Genomic DNA, 21,286 nt, shown 5'->3' on the forward strand with positions numbered 1-21,286 from the left:
GAGCCTCATGAAGGCAGAGCACAATCACATGTCAGAGGGAAAGCTGAAAAACACCACAATCTGCTATATGGTCAAGAAGAAGATAATGTTGGGCCTTTCCATAAATATTCAATTAATGGAATAACTGGCTGTCGGTCCAACCAGTTAAGCACAGAACTTTCAGGGAAAGAACATCATAATTTTGAAGCAGAACAAAGGCCTAGTAGAAACACACACACACACACTCTAATATGAACAAGCAAGTGCTGCACAATGAAGCAAAATTTAGCACCAAACTGAAGATGCTTTGCAGTGGTGGAACCTGAGGTCCATCTGTACAGAGATCAAGTAACACTCCTGTTGACACCTCCGCTCTCCACAGGAGTCTGTGAAGGAAGGATCTAGTGCATGAAAAGGTCAACCATACCTGCTGATTGGAAGTACTCCAGAGCCTCCTGTGCAGGACCGTAGTACATGAGTTTTCCTGAGGCAAATAAGGTGAGGCTGTCAAACAGCTTGAAGATGGAATAGCGAGGCTGATGAATGGTGAAGATGATTGTTCTTCCTCGCTCAGAAATGCTAAGTTTAAAAAGGAAAACTATTAGCCATTAAATATCTGATTCTTGCACTTCTTAGTAAAATATTTTATTTCTGCTGTCACCCAGTTTTTCTTAATTTTCATTATGAACTTCCCCCTTTCATCTCCTATTTTCTACTTGATACTTAGGGAACATAAATTCAATGCATTTATTGAGAACACTAAGGTTGTTTTTTTTTTTTTTTCTCTTTAGGTACCAGGGATTGAACTAAGGGGCACTGAGCCACTGAACCACATCCCCAGCCCTATTTTGTATTTTTTTTTTTGGTACAGGGTCTCACTGAGGCTGAGGCTGGCAATGAACCCGCGATCCTCCTGCCTCAGCCTCCTGAGCCACTGGGATTACCGGTGCAGGCACTCTAAGGCTTCTTAAAGAATGGTGCATCAACATTCTAGTGAATCCACTAGAATGTTTAGTGACAACGCAGATTCCTACAAAGTTTTCTCATACACTGAAGTGGAATCTCTGAGAATGGGTACAGGGAGCTCATATTTTTTAAAAGCATCCATATTTGAGAATTAATTATGGACTAAATATTCAAACTATGGTTGTATACCCAATTCTCACTGATGGCTTAAGTCTTCTATATCTTTAGGGTTGGTTTTCATTTTTCTGCTCTGATAATATAATTAATATTCCTAAATTCTTACTATGTTTATATCTATATGAAATGCTTTAGAGATAATCTTATTTCAAGAGGTCACAGTTACTAAGGCTTGTATTTGATCTCTGGTTCAATCCAATGGGAGAAATAGTTCTTAACTACCTTTTCATGAGAGTTATTACTAATGGGAAGAGAAAAAAAGGCCAAAACCATGTTCAAATTTTTTAGTAAAATATTTTATGAGAAAAATCCCTTTAATTAATTTTAATTGCATTTAAAAACTACCTAATATACACTAGCAAAATGTGTTCTGCCTCAAAGAGAATCAGGACACAAGACCAATAATCTGAATATAATGTAGAATAGAATTAACTAAGTTTCCTTGTGATCAAAATGGGAGACTTATAACCAGTCTAAAGATGATTTAAGTAGAATATCGAAAGGTCCAACAGGAGTGATGAGCTAAGAAGAGAAAAGCACTCGTGTAAGAACAAGGTGAACTAAGTGTGAAATAAAAAGATCTCATTGGGAAAGTACAGTAAGAAGCTTAATGTTCAGGACTAAGCTTTGTGTGTGTGTGTGTGTGTGTGTGTGTGTGTGTGAGAGAGAGAGAGAGAGAGAGAGAGAGAGAGAGTGAATGTGAGGGTGTTGGATGAGGAAGATAAAAAAGGCAGTACAGAAAGAACAGAACAGGCCGAGGCTGATCCCTCACTCAGAAACTAGAACTTTGCTCCTAGGCAAGAGGGAGCTGATAAAGGACTCAGAGCAGGATGTGGGATTACCCAAGAGCCCTGACACCCAATGTGTGTCTGAGGACCAGCAGCATCATTATGAGTACTCCTCTTAGAATCTCCTGTGCAGAAACTGGGGCTTTATCTCATTTCTAGAGAAACAGAACCTGCATATTTAAGCAGCCTGAGTACAGAGTAGTGCTTGAGAAGGATTGGGAAGAGCTCTCTGCTGGAGCAAGTTCTCTGTGCACTACAAAACAAGAAAACAGTCAAAAGGCTGGGGTGTGGCTCCATGGAGAAGTGCTTGCCCGGTGTTTCCAAGGCCCTGAGTTCAATCTCAGCCCCTCATTAAAAGAAAATAGTTACTGTATTGGGTATAAATTCATCATTCTCTAACAAATACTACTAACAGAGTTATAGATAATAAAAATATCATGGGTATGTTCCATAAAGGGACCTGAACTGCATACCATGACTTGGCATCTCCACTTGCATGTGCAACTGAAATCTTAAAAAGTTTAAACCATACACATACTCCTACTCTTCTGTTTCTCCTCTTCTAGCATAGAAACTCGTTTACAGGGGCATGGGCCACAGACAAAGATGTTAGAGTCTGTAAACAAGTCAAGATGGCGCCTGGCAAAATGCCAGAGGGAGTGGTTTGTGAAGTAACGCCAGCGAGCCATTAAGTGTGGAGATTTCTTATTGGTTGACTGATGTATCTAGTTTATGCTAATTAAGATAAGCTGTGTGGAATGTATAAATACCTCTGTTGTCCTACAATAAACGGCTCCCACTCCTGCTGTATCAATGTACACAAGTTGTTCGTCATCCCCGGTTATTTTGCACAAAGAGAAAGGTACTGATAGAGAGGGGAAGCCATGAAGGTGGTGTGTCTGGAAGCTTAAAAAGTGGGCCAAAAGGAGTCTGCAGAGGCCACTTCCTGTCTTGGAATGAAGGGCTCTAAATGCTAGAAGGAAATAAGTAGTTGACGGATCCACCAGAGGTTTAAGAATAAATATTTGTTTCCAATTTAACAAGGTAATAGTTGTCCTTAACATACTCTAAAAATACTGTTGTCAAGCATCTATAAATGGTCACTTCTCTGTTTTTTCCTCTCCCAACAGATTAAAAGACATTTAGTACAAATACTTCAAATTCCTATAGTATTTGGGACCCTGAGACAGATGAACAAATATTTCATTACTGGTCAGACTCCCCTATTTTGAGTTTGATTTATCTTAGCAGAGCCCTGGACCCAGAGGGTACTGGTGTTTGGATTGAAGGAGTTGGCCAACTGCTACCTTGGATATGACTGTCAGCTTTTATCCTAATGACTGGATGAGTCATGATATGCTCAGGACCAGTGGATATAACTCTTAATGATAATAAATAATCTGCTTATAGGACTTTTTTTTCTTTTAGAAAACAAATCCTTTAAGTTTTACTTGATATGATACATTTCAGTAATTATTATAAATAGCTCTTAGACTGTGAAAAATTGACTAGTGTGATAAAATACACAAGATGTATTTTTTTTCCTCTTTGATGAAAATCATGTCTATAGCCAGTATGACAATTATAATACTTAATAGTATTGGATGTATGGCATGGCAGTGATGACAATTAGTACTCAGGGCTGTCTGTTAATAATTAGACCTCGGAGAAGGGACAAGGTTGGTATCATTAGCAGGGCAGCGCCTTGTCCCTTCTGTCAACTAATCTATCTGATAATTGTCTCTAGCCTTCAAATTAACTACAGATCATCCCTCGAGTGGAGAACTTTGGGGGTGTGAAATAAGTCTGAGGGCTTTTAACCCAGGGGGAAAGGCACTGGTATTATTCATAGCATGACCTGAGGTTGGAGAGCCTGTAACCAAAACTAGAAGGTAATTTCTTGATGGATGGAGGACTCCTTGAAGCACTGCCAACATAAATCTACCTCAGTTAAGTAGTCAGAGTAACTTTTCAAGATTTCAGACGTGAGATACTTGTATTTCAGTCAATGTATTCCAAAGCTTGATGTTTTTGTTTCCCTTTAATTCTAAAGTAAACAATTGTCATGAAAAGAAAATGAGGCAGAAATGTTTACAAAATGGGTGGAGGACAAAGTAAACAGCAGAGCAATTGGAGGTCTGGTTGCATTAGAAAATTAAATTACTTGTTTGAGTAAATAAAGGAATATATTGAGAAAATGGGAGTCACTCTCTCCTGTCTGATATCACTTATAAATATGAAGATGGCAAAGACTCAAAATGACAAGGAGATTTTAGACTGGAATTCAAATATTATTGTGAAATTTTTAATATGTACACACTAACAGAAACAGCAACAGTGACAGATGTATTTTTACAAGGTTCTTTCTTTTCAAATATAGATGTGCATGTGTGTACACACATATAGGCACATGCACATAAAATATTTATATTCCACATTTTTCTAAGTAAAATATAGAAGTACTTTTTCTACATAGTATACAAATATAAACATACATACACATACATGTGTTTTCCGATGTTTGCCTACAAGGGTCTATTGGCAATGCCAATACCAGTAACAGTAAAGAAACAGACCTTGGTTTCTAAAAATAGACCTTGGTTTTCGAATACACAAAAAAGAGCAGAAATGGCAGACACAAGAAAAGTACAAGACAAGACAGAAACATCACAATGACCTCAAAGAAGAGGAATGCTTAGCTGGGCATGGTGGTCCATGACTATAACCCCAGCAACTCAAGAAGCTGAGGCAGAAGGATTTTAAGTTCAAGGATGGCCTCAGCAATTTAGTGAGATCCTAAGCATTTTAGCAAGATTGTCTCAACACAAAAAAAATAAAAAGGACTGGGGATGTGGCTCAGTAATAAAATACCTCTAGGTTCAATCCCCATTAAAAGAAGAAGGAAGAAGGGGAGAAGAAAAAGAGAAAGAGAAAAAGAAAAAGAAAAAGGAGGAAGAGGAGAAAGAGGAGGAGGAGGAAGAGGAGAATGAGAAGGTATTGGTGATGGGGGGTGGAAAGAAGAAAGAAGAAGAGAAGAATAGAAATGCTTGAAGAATGGTTAGGGAGACATTATAAAAACACATAAGCCATATTGAAGAGACTTCCACTGTTCAAATTTGGGTTAATTTCAACATTAAAATAGTGTAAAACATCAGGTTTTACCCATTTCACAAAATGGGAAAGGAGAGAAACCTCTTCCTTCCAGAGAATGTCAACGACGGCATGTTTGGCTGCTGCCACAAGAACAGGAGTTGTGGTGCATGGGGAGACGTTGGAGAAACTGGATATTGGCATGAAACACTGTTCAATTCCAATGTTCTCTTCCTTGATAAAGTAAAAGCATCTCTTTAATTTCTTCCATTTGTTCAGGCCCCAAATTTTAGGAGTTATTGTCTCAATCCTCACACTCCATGTCCACTTTCTGAGCGGATCCTGTTGGTTCCATTTTCAGAACAGATCCAGAAACCAGGCTCTTCCTAATCAAAGCTGTCCTACTTTAGCAGCTCCTTCTAGTGTCCTCACACTCACCTTTGCCCAAGTGTTCTCCAAATGCCAAATGTTCTCCACAGCAGCCACTGCTCTTCTCTAAAACTCTCACAAAGCTTCCCACCTCCTCTAAGGACAGGAAAAGCCACGCTTCTTACAATGGCCCAGGAGACCTATGCAACCTGCCACCAGCCCAACTCCAACTCTCATGGATTCTAACTGGGATGAGTTGAGCTGTGGTCTCCCCAAAATTCATATGTTGACGTCCTAACCCTCCAGTACCTCAGAATGTGGCTACATCTGGAGACACAGTCATCAAAGAGGTCACTAACCTTAAATGAGGTCATTAAGGGGATCCTCATCTGACTGGGACCATTTTAGAGATAAGTTCACAGACACAGAGGGAGAAGATGGCCATCTGCAAGCCAATGAGAAAGGCCTCTGAGCAGACAACCCTGTGGACAGTTTGATCTCAACTGCCAGCCCCCAGAACTGAAAAAAGGAATTTCTCTTGCTATATCCCCAGCATGTGGTATCATTATGGCAGTACAGCAGCCAGCCTCCACCCACACTGGTCACAGGTTCTGTCCCTCTAAACTCTCTGGTGCTCCACATGCATTAGACATGCTCTGCCTCAGGGCCACAAGCTGCTCCTTCCAGCTACAACTCTCCACTGCAGTTGCCGCAGGTCTCACTCACTCACTCCCAGCTCATGCATCACATGCTGTGGTCTTCCAGATCTTTAAAAAAGATCCCCACTCCACCACTGCCGTCCCTCCCTCTTCTATTGCTTTTTTATTCTTGATAACACTACTTTGTTCATTGGCTGTTTCCCTCTAATCAGGAAGGAAGAAATTCTGCTGTTCATTTCCAAATACTCAGTAGGAATATCTGGCATACAGAAATGACCAAATATAAAATAAATGAAAGAACAATATTCTCATAGCATTTACCTTTTCAGGAGCAAAAGGATAGCACTTGCTGTGCTGGAGTCTAAACCAGCTGTGGGCTCATCCAGGAACAAGATGGGAGGATCAGTGATCAGCTCCATTGCTATGTTGGTCCTTTTTCTTTCTCCTCTAGATACAAACTGGGTTCCAGCCTAAAACACAAAGTTATTGTTATTATCTACAGAAACAACCACAGTCACTGTCATTTGGTAGATTAACCTGTGCCAGTCCTATTAGAGACACTTTATATTGTTGCCCTCATTATTCTGAGCAACAAATAAATAGACATCTGAGAGAAGAGACGGTTTCTCTTTTACCAGATGAGTAAAATGAGGCTCAGGACATAGCTTCTAGATGACTGGACCAGATATGAAGGCTGTGATTTTAACGGCTAAGTCCCCAGCATATGGTAAGAAACATACATATTTTTCTTATCAAGTCAAATATTTAAGTTTAGCCAAAGTAAGCTGGAACACTAAACGAAATGTCCCTGATAGTGGAATCATACAATAAAACAAGAAATAAAGAGAGGGGTGGAACAAGGAAAGTCTCTCTAGTAATTATTAGTCTTTTATCAATGTCCCAAACACTGGACTTTTGGAAACCTCCAAAAGTCTCCAAGTGGATTTACAAAGAATAGACTCACAATCAAAAAAGTGTGCTTTCTACCACAGCACATCAGCACATCAATCACTGCAAGTCTTTCTAAATTGACAGTATGTCCACCCCAACTCATTGCACAATTCCTCATTTATTCTTTGAGACAAATCTAGAAGGTGGTATATTCCACAGGGCCACTGACTCAGTGTCTTCAACCAGTCTGTATAATTTTGTGTGATGAGGGAAGTAGGAAGGTTTCGGGGAGACAGGAAGTAGAAAACAATTCTGAAATTCAGAGTCTCCAAAGGGATAATAATCAAATGCAACCCAAGGCCCATGACTGGGTCCTGTTAATGGTACTACAAAAGATATTTGGAGACAAGGTGAATGTATATGGGCTTGACATAGGTGATGATATGAGCATACAGTCTATTTTGTTCGTTGGTAATGGTATCGTGGTAAAGTAAGGAAATGCCATTTTATAGATGTAAAATAAGTATTCAGGGAAGAAACATCATATGATTTTCTTTAAAATACTCAGCATGAAATTGCTGAAGTAATTATGGCAGGTGGTATTTACAACTGATAAACCAAGGTGAATAGTATGAGTAAGTATACTACCATATGATCTGACAATCATAGCATTATCACATTGTCTATTTTCTCTACATTTCTGTTATTTTAAAAATTCATAACATAATAAAATTATTTCAATTAAATTAAATAAATTATAACAAGTCAATAACTGCCTTAACATATTTTCCCTGAAAAACCCAATAAGTGACTTTGAGCAGTGCCTGCTTAAAGAACATAGCAAAAGACTACCTTACTGGGAAGGCAAAATCAAATAAATAAAGAGCCAAAGGAAAGAAAACTCAATGACTCATAAAACAAAAATAAGTGCTAAATGGTGGCATCCCAGGATTCTTCTTCCAAACAAAGTACACTTCACATAAAATACTATCAACAGGTACCAGGGGAAGCAGCAGAGAGTACAGCCCCTTAATTCTTCATTACCTCAAAGGAGAGGTGATAACAGGGGGTGCCAAAGGAAAAAAAAAGACTATAGAAAAATAACTTGGTCACTACACAAATTATAACTAAATCCTAATGTGACCAAATATAATTTTCAAAGCCAAATTACCCCAAAAATGAACTCCATAGAACTAGAATCCTTGGATTCCTATCACTTATCAATTCCAGAAATACACCATAAAAAAAAAGCATAAGAACAAAGTCACCCCAGAGGAAGAGGGAGAAGAACTACTAAATGGATAATAAAAAAAAGGAAGAAGAAAAGTTAGCGGAAAGACGTCAAAGAGCCCTGAATTAACAACAAGGGTGAGAAGACCACATGGAAAAGGCCGTGTGAGGAGCATGGCGCATTCCTGGGATTCAACCATCATTAAGATTGCTTCTCCAGCTTCATTTCCACCTTCATATTATGTAACTTGACTTTTCTCATCATTACGGAAAGCAGCCACTTTTGACCTCACAGACCTTAGGAAACTTCTGCTTAAGGTCACATTGTCCACATAGGGAGGTCCTCTTTGCTGGCTGATTCTATCAGGCTTTGTCATTTTACCTTAAAATTGGTCACTTTACTCAGACCTAAATCTTGAATGAGTTTGTTGATCCTCTCATTTTTTTCGTGATTTGTCATAGTTGTTGGAAGCCGAAGAGCCGCTGCGAACTGTAAATTTTCTCTCACTGTCAGGGTGCCCATCCCAACACCATCCTGAAGGCAAACAGTATTTTAATGAGACATACTGAGTCTTTTCTAAGACTATCCCTCCAGCAAAAGTAACTTAGTCCATGAAAATAACAAAGTCAAGGTAAAGTTACAGCTGATGGTAAACTTTCAGCTCCACAAATTGCAGAGCTTCCACCTACAGACAACTGCAGAGCCTAAAGGAGGCATTTCATCCCTATCTGCACACCCAGATGGAGCAAGAGTAGGTATACTCACTATATCCAGATACCTCCAGATTGTTTAGTATGAGGATTTAACAAATGCATCTTCTGGGGGGAAGGAGAAATTTGCAGGAAGGGTAAAAAAAGGAGAAGAGTAGACAATTTTGGAAATAATACCACAGCTAGAATCAACACCAGCACCCTACAGGGGTCATATTCCAGGTCCTCTCAGTCTTTTCATTTAATTCCACCCTCAATCTTATGGGAGATTATGAAAAGCTGGTGTAAAGAAAGGTGGTTCCTGGATCACGTCCTATATTCAATTGGAAGCATGGTAAACTACAAGCCAAGACTCTTGCCCATACAGAAATAGGGGAAATCTGAATTTCCCACTTACTTGTGCCACATAACCTGAATGACATGGGAAACTCGCTGGTCAAGGGGCTCCATTTATCAAAACTTCTCCAGATAATCCATGTGGATCCTTCCTTGCAGCTAAGACATCCAACAACCTATAAAAGGACATTTTATGGGTCTTTTTCTCCCTGTACACAGGCCATACCTCTCAGCTATTCTGAATTAAAATTTTCTGCAAGTTGGACAATGAACTAGTCACAAAGTCTATGGTTCAACTGAAATTTTGCATATACATACATATATGTGCGCACACACACACACACACACACACACACACACACACACACATATATATATACAACACATATGAATATATTTAAATTTTCACCTTACCTTTCATTATAAGTTGCAAGAAAACCCGAAAATATAAAATCAAGGCAAACTTGGCTTATCCAGCACATATCTTCCAAATGACCCTTGTGACTGACAGATCTTGGAGAATCCAACCCAGGCAATACACTTTCTCTAAGACTCACGTCTTCAATTATACCTTCAGCTCCATCTCCCTGCTTTCATATCATCCCCGCTCTTTTCTTCCTCATTAGCTCATAATATGACCAACAATAAAATATCAATTACATTATCATACTGTGTTTATAAAGTTGACCCAATAACACTTCCTGTTACTTGGAATAAAGCCACAAGGTAGCCAGACCACATACAATCCCCAGCACTTAGACTGGACATGCACAGTCAATCAACATCTGCTCCATAAACTGATTTTTAAAGCACACTGAAACGGTGCAGAAAAGACTTGCTTATACTTTATTATACTCACGAGGATTTGCCTCCACCTCTGGGTCCCATGATGGCATTGAGGCCAGGTTTCATGATCCCACTGGAAACACAAAAACATATATCAATATATCGTTACACTTTAAACAAAGTTCAGTTGAGGTCTGCATCGAATACACTCAAGGAAGGTTGATGAAATTGCAGACAGAAAACAAGAACTAAGTCAAAGTGGAAAAAAAATAACTATCGATTAATAAAAGTCTAGTATACAAAAGGTGTCAATCACTAGTCAAGAGCTATAAGAAAGCTGACTCAGGCACCTCTCATCTCCTTTTCATTTGTTTTCTAAACCACTTATTCCTTTTGGAAAGTAGCACATCTGATGATCAAAGTTTCTTCAAATTAGCCTGAGGATACAGCTCAACAGTAGACCCAATGCTTAGCACACAGGAGCCCTGGGTTGCACCCCCAACAACAATAACAACAAAAGTTTCTTGAAATAACTAATAGATTCTCTTGAAGCCTCACGGTTCCACTTACTCCTCTTTTTTTTTTTTTAATGAAGACATGGTTTTCATTCTTTTTTTTAATAACTGTATTTTGTTTATTTATTTTTTTTGTGGTTCTGAGGATCAAACCCAGTGCCTCACATGTACAAGGCAAGCGCTCTACCACTGAGCCACAACCCCAGCCCCCCACTTACTCCTCTTAATACTCTGTAAAGTACATAACAGCTTCTGAGAAATGTTTGAACACCAATATTCTTCAATAGCCTCAATTGCAATGTAGTCAAGTTTTACACAATAAATTAATGACTAATTCGTAGAATATCAATAGCAGTGGTCTCATTACTAAAATCTAACCAGACCAAAAAACAATGTACCTTAGATAGAAACCCAAAGGCTAGCATGAAGCACTCCAGAAGATAACAAAGCATGACAAGCAATTAAAACTCAAGAAAAATGTTTTACTGGGGCTGGGGTGGTGGCTCAATGGCAGAGCACTTGCCTAGCATGTGTGAGGCACTGGGTTTGATTCTCAGCACCATATATAAATAAATAAAATAAAGGTCCATTGACAACAAAAAATATTTTCAAAAATGTTTTATGGATTAGAAAAGGAAACACACAGCATGAACAACTGGAAAATGCTCAATTTAGAATTTGGAGCCATTGCTCCAGTAGGGGATATCTTTAAAGACGTCCAGTCCCAGAACAGTATGTTTCAAACAAAATGGATGAATCGGGGTAGTATATATTCAGATAGAGTAGGAAGGGGGGAAAAAATACAGCAGAGCCACCATGGGTTGCACAGGTATGAGAAAACAGAGCCTGGCCTAGCCCACTGAGAATGTGTAAGTAGGTCAAGGTGTATTCAACAGAGAAAAATAGTAACAGTGAGAGTTCCAAGTTGACAGCTGCGTTCTCAGGTAATGATTCCCACAGAGGTCAATGCTATGATTTCACAACTGTCATCAGTGATGAACTTCCCAATGTAGTTACCCCACAGTGCTTATATCCAAGAGAACCTCAGCACTCACCACTTGAACTGTCACAAATGCACTGTGGCCAGTGGGTGCTGAAGTGAAATGTACTTTTTGCTTTGCTCATTAACTGAGATACCTCTCCCTAAAACATTAAAGACAGTGAGAACCCCATAAAGCTCGAACAAGCCAGAACACAAGACATCACTTATTGTTTTGTGTCTTTTCACTTCCCAAGGGAAAAAACGTATCAGTGACTGGGTAAACTGTAAGATATATCTATCTATAGCGCTCGATGCACCTTTTCTGTTACCAGCTACCTAGTATCTGCTACTGAAATATGACCCAGAAAGTTGAAAATAAAATTGCCACGCACACCTGCAGTCCCAGCAACTCTGGAGGCTGAGGCAGGATGATGGCAAGTTCAAGGCCAACCTCGGCAACTTAGTGAAATTCAAGCAATTTAGTGAGACGTGGCCTCAAAATATAAAGTAATAAAGAGTTAGGGATGTAACTCAGTGGTAGAGTGGCCCAAGAGTCAGTCCCCAGTAACATGAGGGAAAGAGAAAGAGAGAGAGAGAGAATAATTACAATTTATCCCTTTGTAGAAAAGGTTTGCTGACCCCTGTTCTGCTACATGTTCCAAAATTTTCTGGTTTCCTCACCCATTTATCATCCCTCAAAAGCTATTTCTTATTGCCCAAATCCATTAATAAGTCTATAATACTTATGAGAACAGAGGAGTTGTCTATGTCAGTAGCCATTTACCCACATTTGTTGAATAAATGAATGACTTCATTTTTGTAAATGGAAATTACTCTGAAGACACCAAAAACTTCTTACATATATTTAAAAAAAAAAAAACACCCAACTCAAGATGTAGGAAATAACCCAATTAAGATGTGCAAGTTTTACATTTTTATGTATGAGTTAAAAAATAAATTCAAGCCAGCTTTGACAGTGTACACCTGTAATCCCAGTTCTTTGGGAGGCTGAAGCAGGAGGATCACATTTGAGGCCAGCACAGGCAACATACGGAATACCTGTACCAAAAGCAAATCAAAAAAAAAGCTGGGGAATGTAGCTCAGTGGTAGAGCACTCGCCAGCATCTGCAAGGCCCTGAGTTCAATCCCCAGTACCACAGAAATTAAAAAATTTAAAAATTCAATGAGTTAAAAAAGAAGTAGGAAATAGCTTACCAAAAATAGGTATGTACTGACCGGAAAGGAAACTTAGTTACATTCCCACTTGTGAATATATGTTCACATAATGTATCAGTCATCCTATTAGACTTACCTTTCCCCTTCCTTTCTTAGTAGGAAGATGATGAAAGATCTGGGTGACGGACAGCAACCACCAGCACCCAGGAACACAGGCTGCAAAGAGGTTGAGAGGAAAAGAGAAGCGGAGGCTGGGAAGGTGCTTATATTACGGAATTTTTTAAAATGACTTAGCAAATCAGTAAGAATAACAAAAACAATAACAGCCAGTTTTTTACTTTTTTGAGAAGATTTGACAAATATGGAAATATAGAAAGAATCCAAAGTATTGAATTGTCATTGCTGCATTCATGAGAAGTCATGAGCCTTAATCTACATAGAAAGCTATAAAAGTAGATATGGACAACTCTCAGGGTGCTGCAGGAACAGCTGCCTGCCACCCACTGCTCCTCTCACTCCTCCTATGAGATCCATATGCATCTGCACACAGAGGCAGTTGTTGTTGTTTCTCTTGAACAAAAATAGAGATGCATGAGCATGCACATGCATGTGTGCATGTGTGTGTGTGTGTGTATATATATATATATATATATATATATATATATATATATATATTCCCTAGCCATGTTCATTGAGAAGGCCTGGGGACAATGATGTGTAATAGCAATGAACACTCTAAAACACCCAGATGTTGGTTTGCAATAAACATCCTCCACAAGAATAAACATCAGCTGACTCCAGTACTAGCAGGATAACCACACAGTGAGTCAGAAACTTCTTTATTTGAAGTAAATGGGATACTAAGAATTGAACCCAGGGTCTTGTACATGCTAGACAAGCATGCTACCACAAAACTACATCCCCAACCCTTTTTAGACAGCTAAGTTGCCAAGCTGGCCCCAAACTTGTGATCCTCCTGCCTCTGTCTCCTAAGTGACTGGGATTACAGACCAGCATCAAAATGCCCATTAGAATCTGAAACTTCTAAACTGTGCCAAGGAAGTCCTCAAACAATTAGGAAATGAGTTAAAAGAATGAGAGACAAAAAGAACTCATTTTGAAAGGTGTTCCACTGACCAAATAAGGAATACTAGAAGTATCAACATGTATAACAATAACTACTGAATACTACTGAAAGAAATAGAAATCCATGAGTCAATACAGTAAATGAAAGAAGAGACCATGAATAAAGCTATTTCCTAGAATGCAAACTATTAGAAGATAAAATGGAAAATCACCCTTTGGCATCTATCACAGTGGCTGCTGATCAAACAGGAGTTATCAGTGGAGCTGATGCTTGTATGTTTAATGAATAAAAAGATGCTGAATAATGTCAAAGCATCTACCCTCATAATAATCAGGCACAAAGAGGAAAATGGTAGCATTATGGTGAAGTTTGGCAGACAGAAACGCAACAAGGTGATCAATTTAACATCACCTGGAATGGGTTACAGCTAGAAAGTAGCAGGCTGGATGAGTCTGAAGAGGCATGATAAGGTGGTCAGTCACATATATGAGGAGCACAGGGACAGGCAGCCTTCAGGATCTTGCCTGCCTTCTTTCTGAAGCTACATGTCCCCTCTCGGCTGCTGCCAAACTAAGTGATAAACACAAGTGAGAGACCAACTTTTTGGAAAGTAATGCTGAAGGAGGAGCTAGGGATAAAAGAGCATCATGTGGGCAGCCTGCTCTCAAATGATTCCCCAAAACCAGTTATGACAATGTATACAAAAAAGACACAGTAATAGGAGCAAACATAGTACAGTATGGATAGTCAAGGACTCTGGTAAAAGGGTTATGTGCATGCAGGTTCATGTTCAAAATTATTTCAATTTTTAATTATTAATTTTTAAGTTTCCCAAAGAATATAATGAATCTCCTTTATGAATACAGAATATCAACATCTGCTGAAATTAATATTTTTTTCCATAGATTTTCAGCACTGGTGAGAGAAAGCTCAAGTGCTCATTATGGAAACAAAGGACACATAAGATAAAGGATTTTCATAAAATAAGAAAATCTTTGGAATTCTCATGAACAAAATTTTTTTTATTTTCTTCTTACAAAAGGAAGGGGGAAAAACTAAATAAAATCAAGATTCTTCACAGTTTGGAAAATAAAGTTACCATTTTGAGTTCAGATGATGCTATCAAATATTAATAAAAAAAAGATAATGAGAGCAACACTTCTCCCATCCCAAAGTCTCAGGCATAACTAAATCATAAATACAAGTAGCATGCATATCAATCCTTATTGTTCTTTTAACTATAAAAATTCAAAGAATCATAATATTTGATTGCACTTTTATGAGCCTAGGAAAACATAAGACAATGACCTTCTCCTTCACACTATTCAGTCAGAAATAAACACATTGAGAAGCCTTGAGCAGAAGAGACATTTAATGTAGTGAGTTACTAGTCCACTAGCTTGAGAAGATATGCAAAGTTAATGCACCCTTGCACAGGATGCACTTTACATCTATTCAAACCTGCACATATTCCAATTCTACCTCTTTTAGCGCAAAATCTGAAGGGACCAATATGTACTTGATTATGTTTCACAAAATGTGTGTCAACTTCTCAAGACAATTCTAGTGAGTCATGCAGTAAAAGATGATACCTTTGCGTCTACCATTCTTCTCCTTATTCTGGTCAGGATTTCAAACCAATACAAGAAAGAGATAAGAAGGCACAACAGCAGATGTGCAGCATGGAGAGTTCCAGTTCTGCACGGTGCTCTTGGCCTCAGCCCAGTCAGTTCAGATCTTGATCATTTCTCTTTCACCCACGTACAAACATATGTACCCAACTTGTCATTTCCTTGTCCTCTGAAGGAAGTTGGAGGCAACTAACATGAAAGACTGCAGTGATATAGCATATAAGACACCAAGATTGAAAACACATCTGACTTTATATGGATCCACAACCACACTGGGTCAAAGAACCCTTTTATAACTACTTCCCCAACTCCTTTCCTTGGAGAGTCAGAAAAAAGTTGCTTGCTTGTTCTATCAGTAATAATTTACCAAAAGAAAGAAAGAAAAAAAAAAAAAAAAAACACGACACATAGGGCATGCTGTCTGGGCTAATCCAAATTTACTTCCTGTCCCCACAGGGGAAAAATATAAGCTTTATTCTCTAGAAAAGAAAAACACAAAAGACTAACATTTGCAAACTCACAGAGAAACCTGATAGCGGATTCTATAGACATGGTCCTTCTCTCCACACTTAAAAAACTAAATGACACAAAAACTGCTCAGTCTCTCAAAACATGATACAACCATTTTTACAAATTCCATCAGTTCCTTTCAAAGTTAAACATATACTTAATAAGTGATTTAATCATTTCAGTCCTAGTTTAGCCAAAAGGAATGAAAGCATGTATCAATATGTACAAAGACTTGAAATGCAAAGGCTCACAGTAGCTTACTGGTAATAGGCAAACCTGTGAAGTTCATTGTAGGCCAATAAAATGGTCTTTTAAAAAGTTCAAGCACATACTTGATATTGGATAGTATTTCTTTCTCAACTGTTTTCCGACCAAGGAGAAAGCCACTCTTCACTTTTACTCGATAGCAGATGTTATGAAAACTCAACACAGGCCCTTCAGAAAATGTCTGCATGTCACTGGAGGTCATCCAAGGCAGGTCACTGGGTTTCCTTTGTAACATTGAGATCCAAATCTGGTCATTACTGGAAGTCATCTGGAAAGTTTCTGATTTTCTGTAGAGAAAAATGCAGTAGTAAGTTGACTGTCCACATAAAGGAGATGGTAAATATTAGATAACAAAACAATTTAAAAATTAAGTTAACAATCAAAACAAGCTGTTTTAAACTGTGCTCCAGTGAGTAGATTCCTTTTCAATGAATGGCCCATGACACTGTGATAAGAACAACCTTAGAACCTACAATGAGGGAAGACACACTTCGTACAGCTAGCTGCACTCCAATTCAATGTTAAATAAATTCCTAATAAGTAAAGGGTTAGTAGTATGAAAATTACTCAATATTTATAAAGCAGGAAAAACACAGGTAAAGGTGGAAATGCATACCATAATGCAACCAAAGGTCAGAGACATGATCGTTTGCATACCCCCCCTTTTTTTCTTTAATTTTTAGAGATTATTATACTGTTTTGACCAAAAGGGGTTTAGCCAACCAGTCAGGGACAGGAAAAACTTCTCTTAATTAAAGTCCCAGACTTTACATCTCTGGTTGCTATACATAATTAGCTAAGAAGCTATTATGATTTGGGTAGTAAACGTCCCCAAAGGCCATGAACTAAGGCTGTGCTTCGGAGGATATATCTTGTCACTGGTCCCTCCCTTACTTTCTCTCCCTGCTTCTGGTTTGCCTTGGGGTGAACAGATTTTCTCCTCCATTCCCTTCTACCATGATGTTTCTACCTTACAACAGGCCTAAAAGCAATGGAGCCAGCTGGCCATGAGCCAAAATAAACCTTTCCTTCTTTAAGTTGATTTTCTCAGCCTTTTATCACAGCAATGGAAAGCTGACTAACACAGAAGGCAGACCCCAAAATTGTTTGCAATGACTTAATCATTTCCTTAGTTGGCAAACATACTTAAATTCTAAGAAGCCATAAGAATGAAAATAATTAAAGCAAATTATACTGGTACTTAAGCAACTCAAGATTTTAAAGCAAAAACTGAATACTAAGTTTACAAATGAAGCTTAAAATGTTTTATTAAACAACTTATAAAAGGCCCCTGAAAAAGATTTACATTATGTTGAACTGAGCTTGCAAAATAGGTTTGAAATGCTAACTGCAATAAACCTAGTTTTCCTATTTAAGAGCCAAAAGCATCCACGAAGAACTTTCTCTCTGCCTATGGTGAACTAGCTGCTCCAAACTAGTCATCCTCCTGGGAACAAACATAAAAATGGACAAAATATAAGAAGTGGCTATATGAAGAGTTTTCTAATGAAAGCAAACAAACCAACCAGGACTTGAGAAATCAAAGTCCTAGCAAGGAGAGAACAGCACTAGGCAGTCCCAGCACCCTATAACCTTCTCTCTTATAAGGATGGCCTTAGGCCTTAGCCTAAGCAACTCCATTTTAAAACTCCACTTTGAAATCTATAGCCTCACCAGGAACACCTACAGAGCCTTCCAAAAGGGTCATCAGGCACAGCCCTGACATAAACAAGTCACTTCTCCCCACCTTGACAAACTCAGAGTGTTACCCTCATCCCAATAAGGGTGAGAGGCAAAAAATCAGGGTGGAGACCACCAGACCAGATGATTTAACCTCAGGGCGGATGACGTCACTGAGAAATCCAGTAACTAATGTAGTCAGAAGCCCCAAAATTTTACTATAAATAATGGAGCAAATGAATAACATTCAGTCAGCCGACAATGATGCCCTCACGCTGGAGAGCCTGATGAGGACCTGGACTGACATCCCAACTCTTCTCATCATTTGCCGGATCCTCTGCATCTTCCTCACTGCTCTCAAATGGAATAGAACTGTTCTCACTGTGACACACCCTTTGGTTCTAGTTTCTTTCTTTCTTTTTTTTTAATATTTTGGTTTTTAGTTGTACTTGGACAAATACTTTTTTAAAAAAATAATTAAATGACAATGGAATGCATTACAATTCTTCTTACACATATATACCACAATTTTTCATATCTCTGTATATAAAGTATGTTGACACCCAATTTGTGTCTTCATACATGTACTTTGGATAATAATGTCCATCACATTCCACCATCCTTGCTAATCTCCTGCCCCCTCTATTCCTCCCATGCTCCCCATCCTTACCCCACTATGAGTCAGCCACCTTATATCAGAGAAAACATTCAGCATTTGTTTTTTTGGGATTCTACAGCTACATCTTGACCCGGGTGAGAAATGCAGTATCTCTGTACGACCCTCTCCTCAATCAGCTGTCAGGTCCACCCCAGGAGAAACCTGCCTCAGTTCCTGACCTGATCACCATTGTCTGAGCGAGTGTGCATTTGCTGGACTTAGTTCTGGCACTTGAGCTTAACATGCAGAGGGAATGTCTTTCATGAGCCTGTCATGATTAAGAGTGTTTGCAGTGTTTAGAATTAATCTAGAATTGTTTGCTGTGAATTGGTTATGTCTACTGCAGTGTCTAGCATTAAGGATTGTCATTTTTTTTTATTAAGAACCTCTAGAGTGAAATTGTATTGAGGATTTGAGTGAATATAGCATTGAAAAGGGCAGAAGCACATGAACATTCTTTATTTCTTCCACTTGACTGCATAAGCCACACCTTTGCTGATCGTGACACCTCTCCAGGTATAGGCATGTGCAGACTACACACTCATGGGACAACACTCAGGACAACCAGGCAGAGAAACTGCTAGAGGCATCTTCCTAAAGCCCCTAATATATCTGAGCAAATATCTCAGCTGGGAGATACAATTGGAGTTTTGTGTCAGAAAACATAAGGAGCCCTGGAAACCCCAGATTCTGAGAATCAGAAGTGTTACAGCCTGTGAATATGGACAAACTAAAAAGAAACCAGCCTTGGCTCAGTCAATGTGCTCTGCTCAGACTTTGCTAGAAGAAAGTTAAATCCACTCTCAATTATTTTTTCAATTTAAAAAAAAACATAACAAGTATGCCCAAAAACAGAACTTAAAATTCCCAAAACAAGAACCTAGATGCAGACCACAGATAATCCAAACTGGATTAAAACCACTGATTAATATGTTCAAGAATATAATGAAAAATTAGATTATCACAGAAGAACCAGTCTCTTTAAAAAAAATCAAAACTAAGAATTTAAGCTATGGACAAGGGGGCCCCTACAGTCCCAGCTAAACCAGAGGTTTAGGCACTATGACTGAGTTCCAGGCTAGCCTGGGTAGTCTGGGCAACATGGCCAGACCCTGTCACTTATAAGAAAAATAAGGGGACTGGGATTATAGCTCAGTGGTCAAACACAAGCTCAAGGCATAAATTCAAAACCTGGCACAAGAAAGGAAGAAGGGAAGGAATGAACGAACAAGTAAATGAAAAAAGTGGGAGAAAAGCTCCTGATTGAAAAGGAATAGAACTATATAAAAGAGCCTAAGAAACATGGGACAGGGTGAAAGGGTCCAGAAACTAAGAACAGGAGGAAAAACGGGGCAGGAACAATATTTACAGATACATTGGCCAAGTATTTTCCAAAAGTGAGAGTACTAAGCTACAGATTTAACAACCTGTAGTGACAAGAAACACAGAGGCATGTCATAGTTAATCTGAGGAGGAAAAAAAAAAGTAATCTCTGAACAACTGTTTTTATACCCCTAATTTAGCATTTAGAACTCTCTATTCATTTTGGAAACTGAAAAAGAAAGAAACCATTTAAATATTGGCACATAGGATATTAAAGGTAAATAGCTGAGTTTTCATCTGTGAACACAATGAATGGTAATAATTAGCGAAAATTCCATTCTCCTGAAGGAATGAAAGAGGAGGCACAGTAATACGTGAAATTTGCACCTTTACTTTTAAAACACTGTAAGCTATCTCCCCACGCCAATTCTAACACCTGCAATCACCTCTACTGCCACCCCCCCACCCCCGCATCATGTTCAACCACTGAGGATCTTTCCAACCTCCTATGATATATTAAGAGAACTATGGAACACACTGTTTGACTTTGTTAGTTTTTATTTTTTGTTTCTATTTCTGTTTTATACTTATAAAGAAAAGAGGTTTATTTTGGCTCATCATTCTGATTTCAAGGTCAAGGAACACATCTAGTGATGGCTTTCCTTCCCGCCCCCGCATTTTTTTTTAATTGGTGCAGTGTAGCTGTACATAATGATGGGATGTAATGTTACATATTTATATATGTACACCATATAACAATGGAATTTGACCAATATCATTCCCAACCACTTCCTCCCTCCCTCCTCACTTACCATGCCTTGGTCTCATTACTAATTTCCTTTTGATTTTCATGAGATATGCCCCATCGTTCTTTTCCTTTTTCCTCTCTAGTTTCCACATCTGAGAGAAAACATGACTCTTGACTTTCTAAATTTGACTTATTTTGCTTAACATAATGGTCTTTAGTTTGATCCATTTTCCTACAAATGACAATTTCATTTTTCTCTATGGTAGGAAAAAAAAAAACCATTGTGTATATACGCCACATTCTCTTTATTCATTCATCTGTTCATGGATACCCAGACTGGTTGCATAGTTTGGCTGTTGTAAAATTGTACTGCTATAAATGGGTATGCATCTCAGCTGGGAGATACAATTGGAGTATTGTGTCAGAAAAAATGAGGAGCTCTGGAAACCTGTAATATAATTACTTTAATTCTTTAGGTACCAAGAGTGGGATATTTGGGTCATATATTGGTTCCACTCCTAGTGTTTTGAGGAATCTCCACATTGATTTCCATGGGGATCGTACTAATTCACAATCCCATTAACAGTGTAAAAGTGTCCCTTTTACTCCACATCCTCTCCAGCATTTATTGTTTGTATTCTTGATGACTGACATTCTGATTCACGTGAGATGAAATCTCGGTGTAGTTTTGATTTGCATTTCCCTAATTGCTAAAGATGTTGAATA

General features: G+C 38.6%; 1 protein-coding gene and 1 pseudogene across 1 annotated transcript in view; one reads left to right on the forward strand and one right to left on the reverse strand.

Annotated features, from left to right (window-relative positions):
- The window catches only part of LOC107141308, a 303,686-nt pseudogene that overhangs the window by 240,796 nt on the left and 41,604 nt on the right, over positions 1-21,286 (forward strand).
- Positions 1-21,286, reverse strand: part of LOC107141306 (broad substrate specificity ATP-binding cassette transporter ABCG2-like) — a 65,340-nt gene that overhangs the window by 19,576 nt on the left and 24,478 nt on the right. The window contains 6 exon segments of the mRNA XM_015484538.2: positions 407-558; positions 6,350-6,498; positions 8,532-8,684; positions 9,258-9,372; positions 10,056-10,115; positions 16,217-16,438. Coding sequence (XP_015340024.1) covers positions 407-558; positions 6,350-6,498; positions 8,532-8,684; positions 9,258-9,372; positions 10,056-10,115; positions 16,217-16,419 — 832 coding nt within the window. The 5' untranslated portion in view covers positions 16,420-16,438.

The sequence above is a fragment of the Marmota marmota genome, unplaced genomic scaffold (genome assembly GCF_001458135.2).
Source record: "Marmota marmota marmota unplaced genomic scaffold, marMar, whole genome shotgun sequence".
Taxonomy (NCBI): domain Eukaryota; kingdom Metazoa; phylum Chordata; class Mammalia; order Rodentia; family Sciuridae; genus Marmota; species Marmota marmota.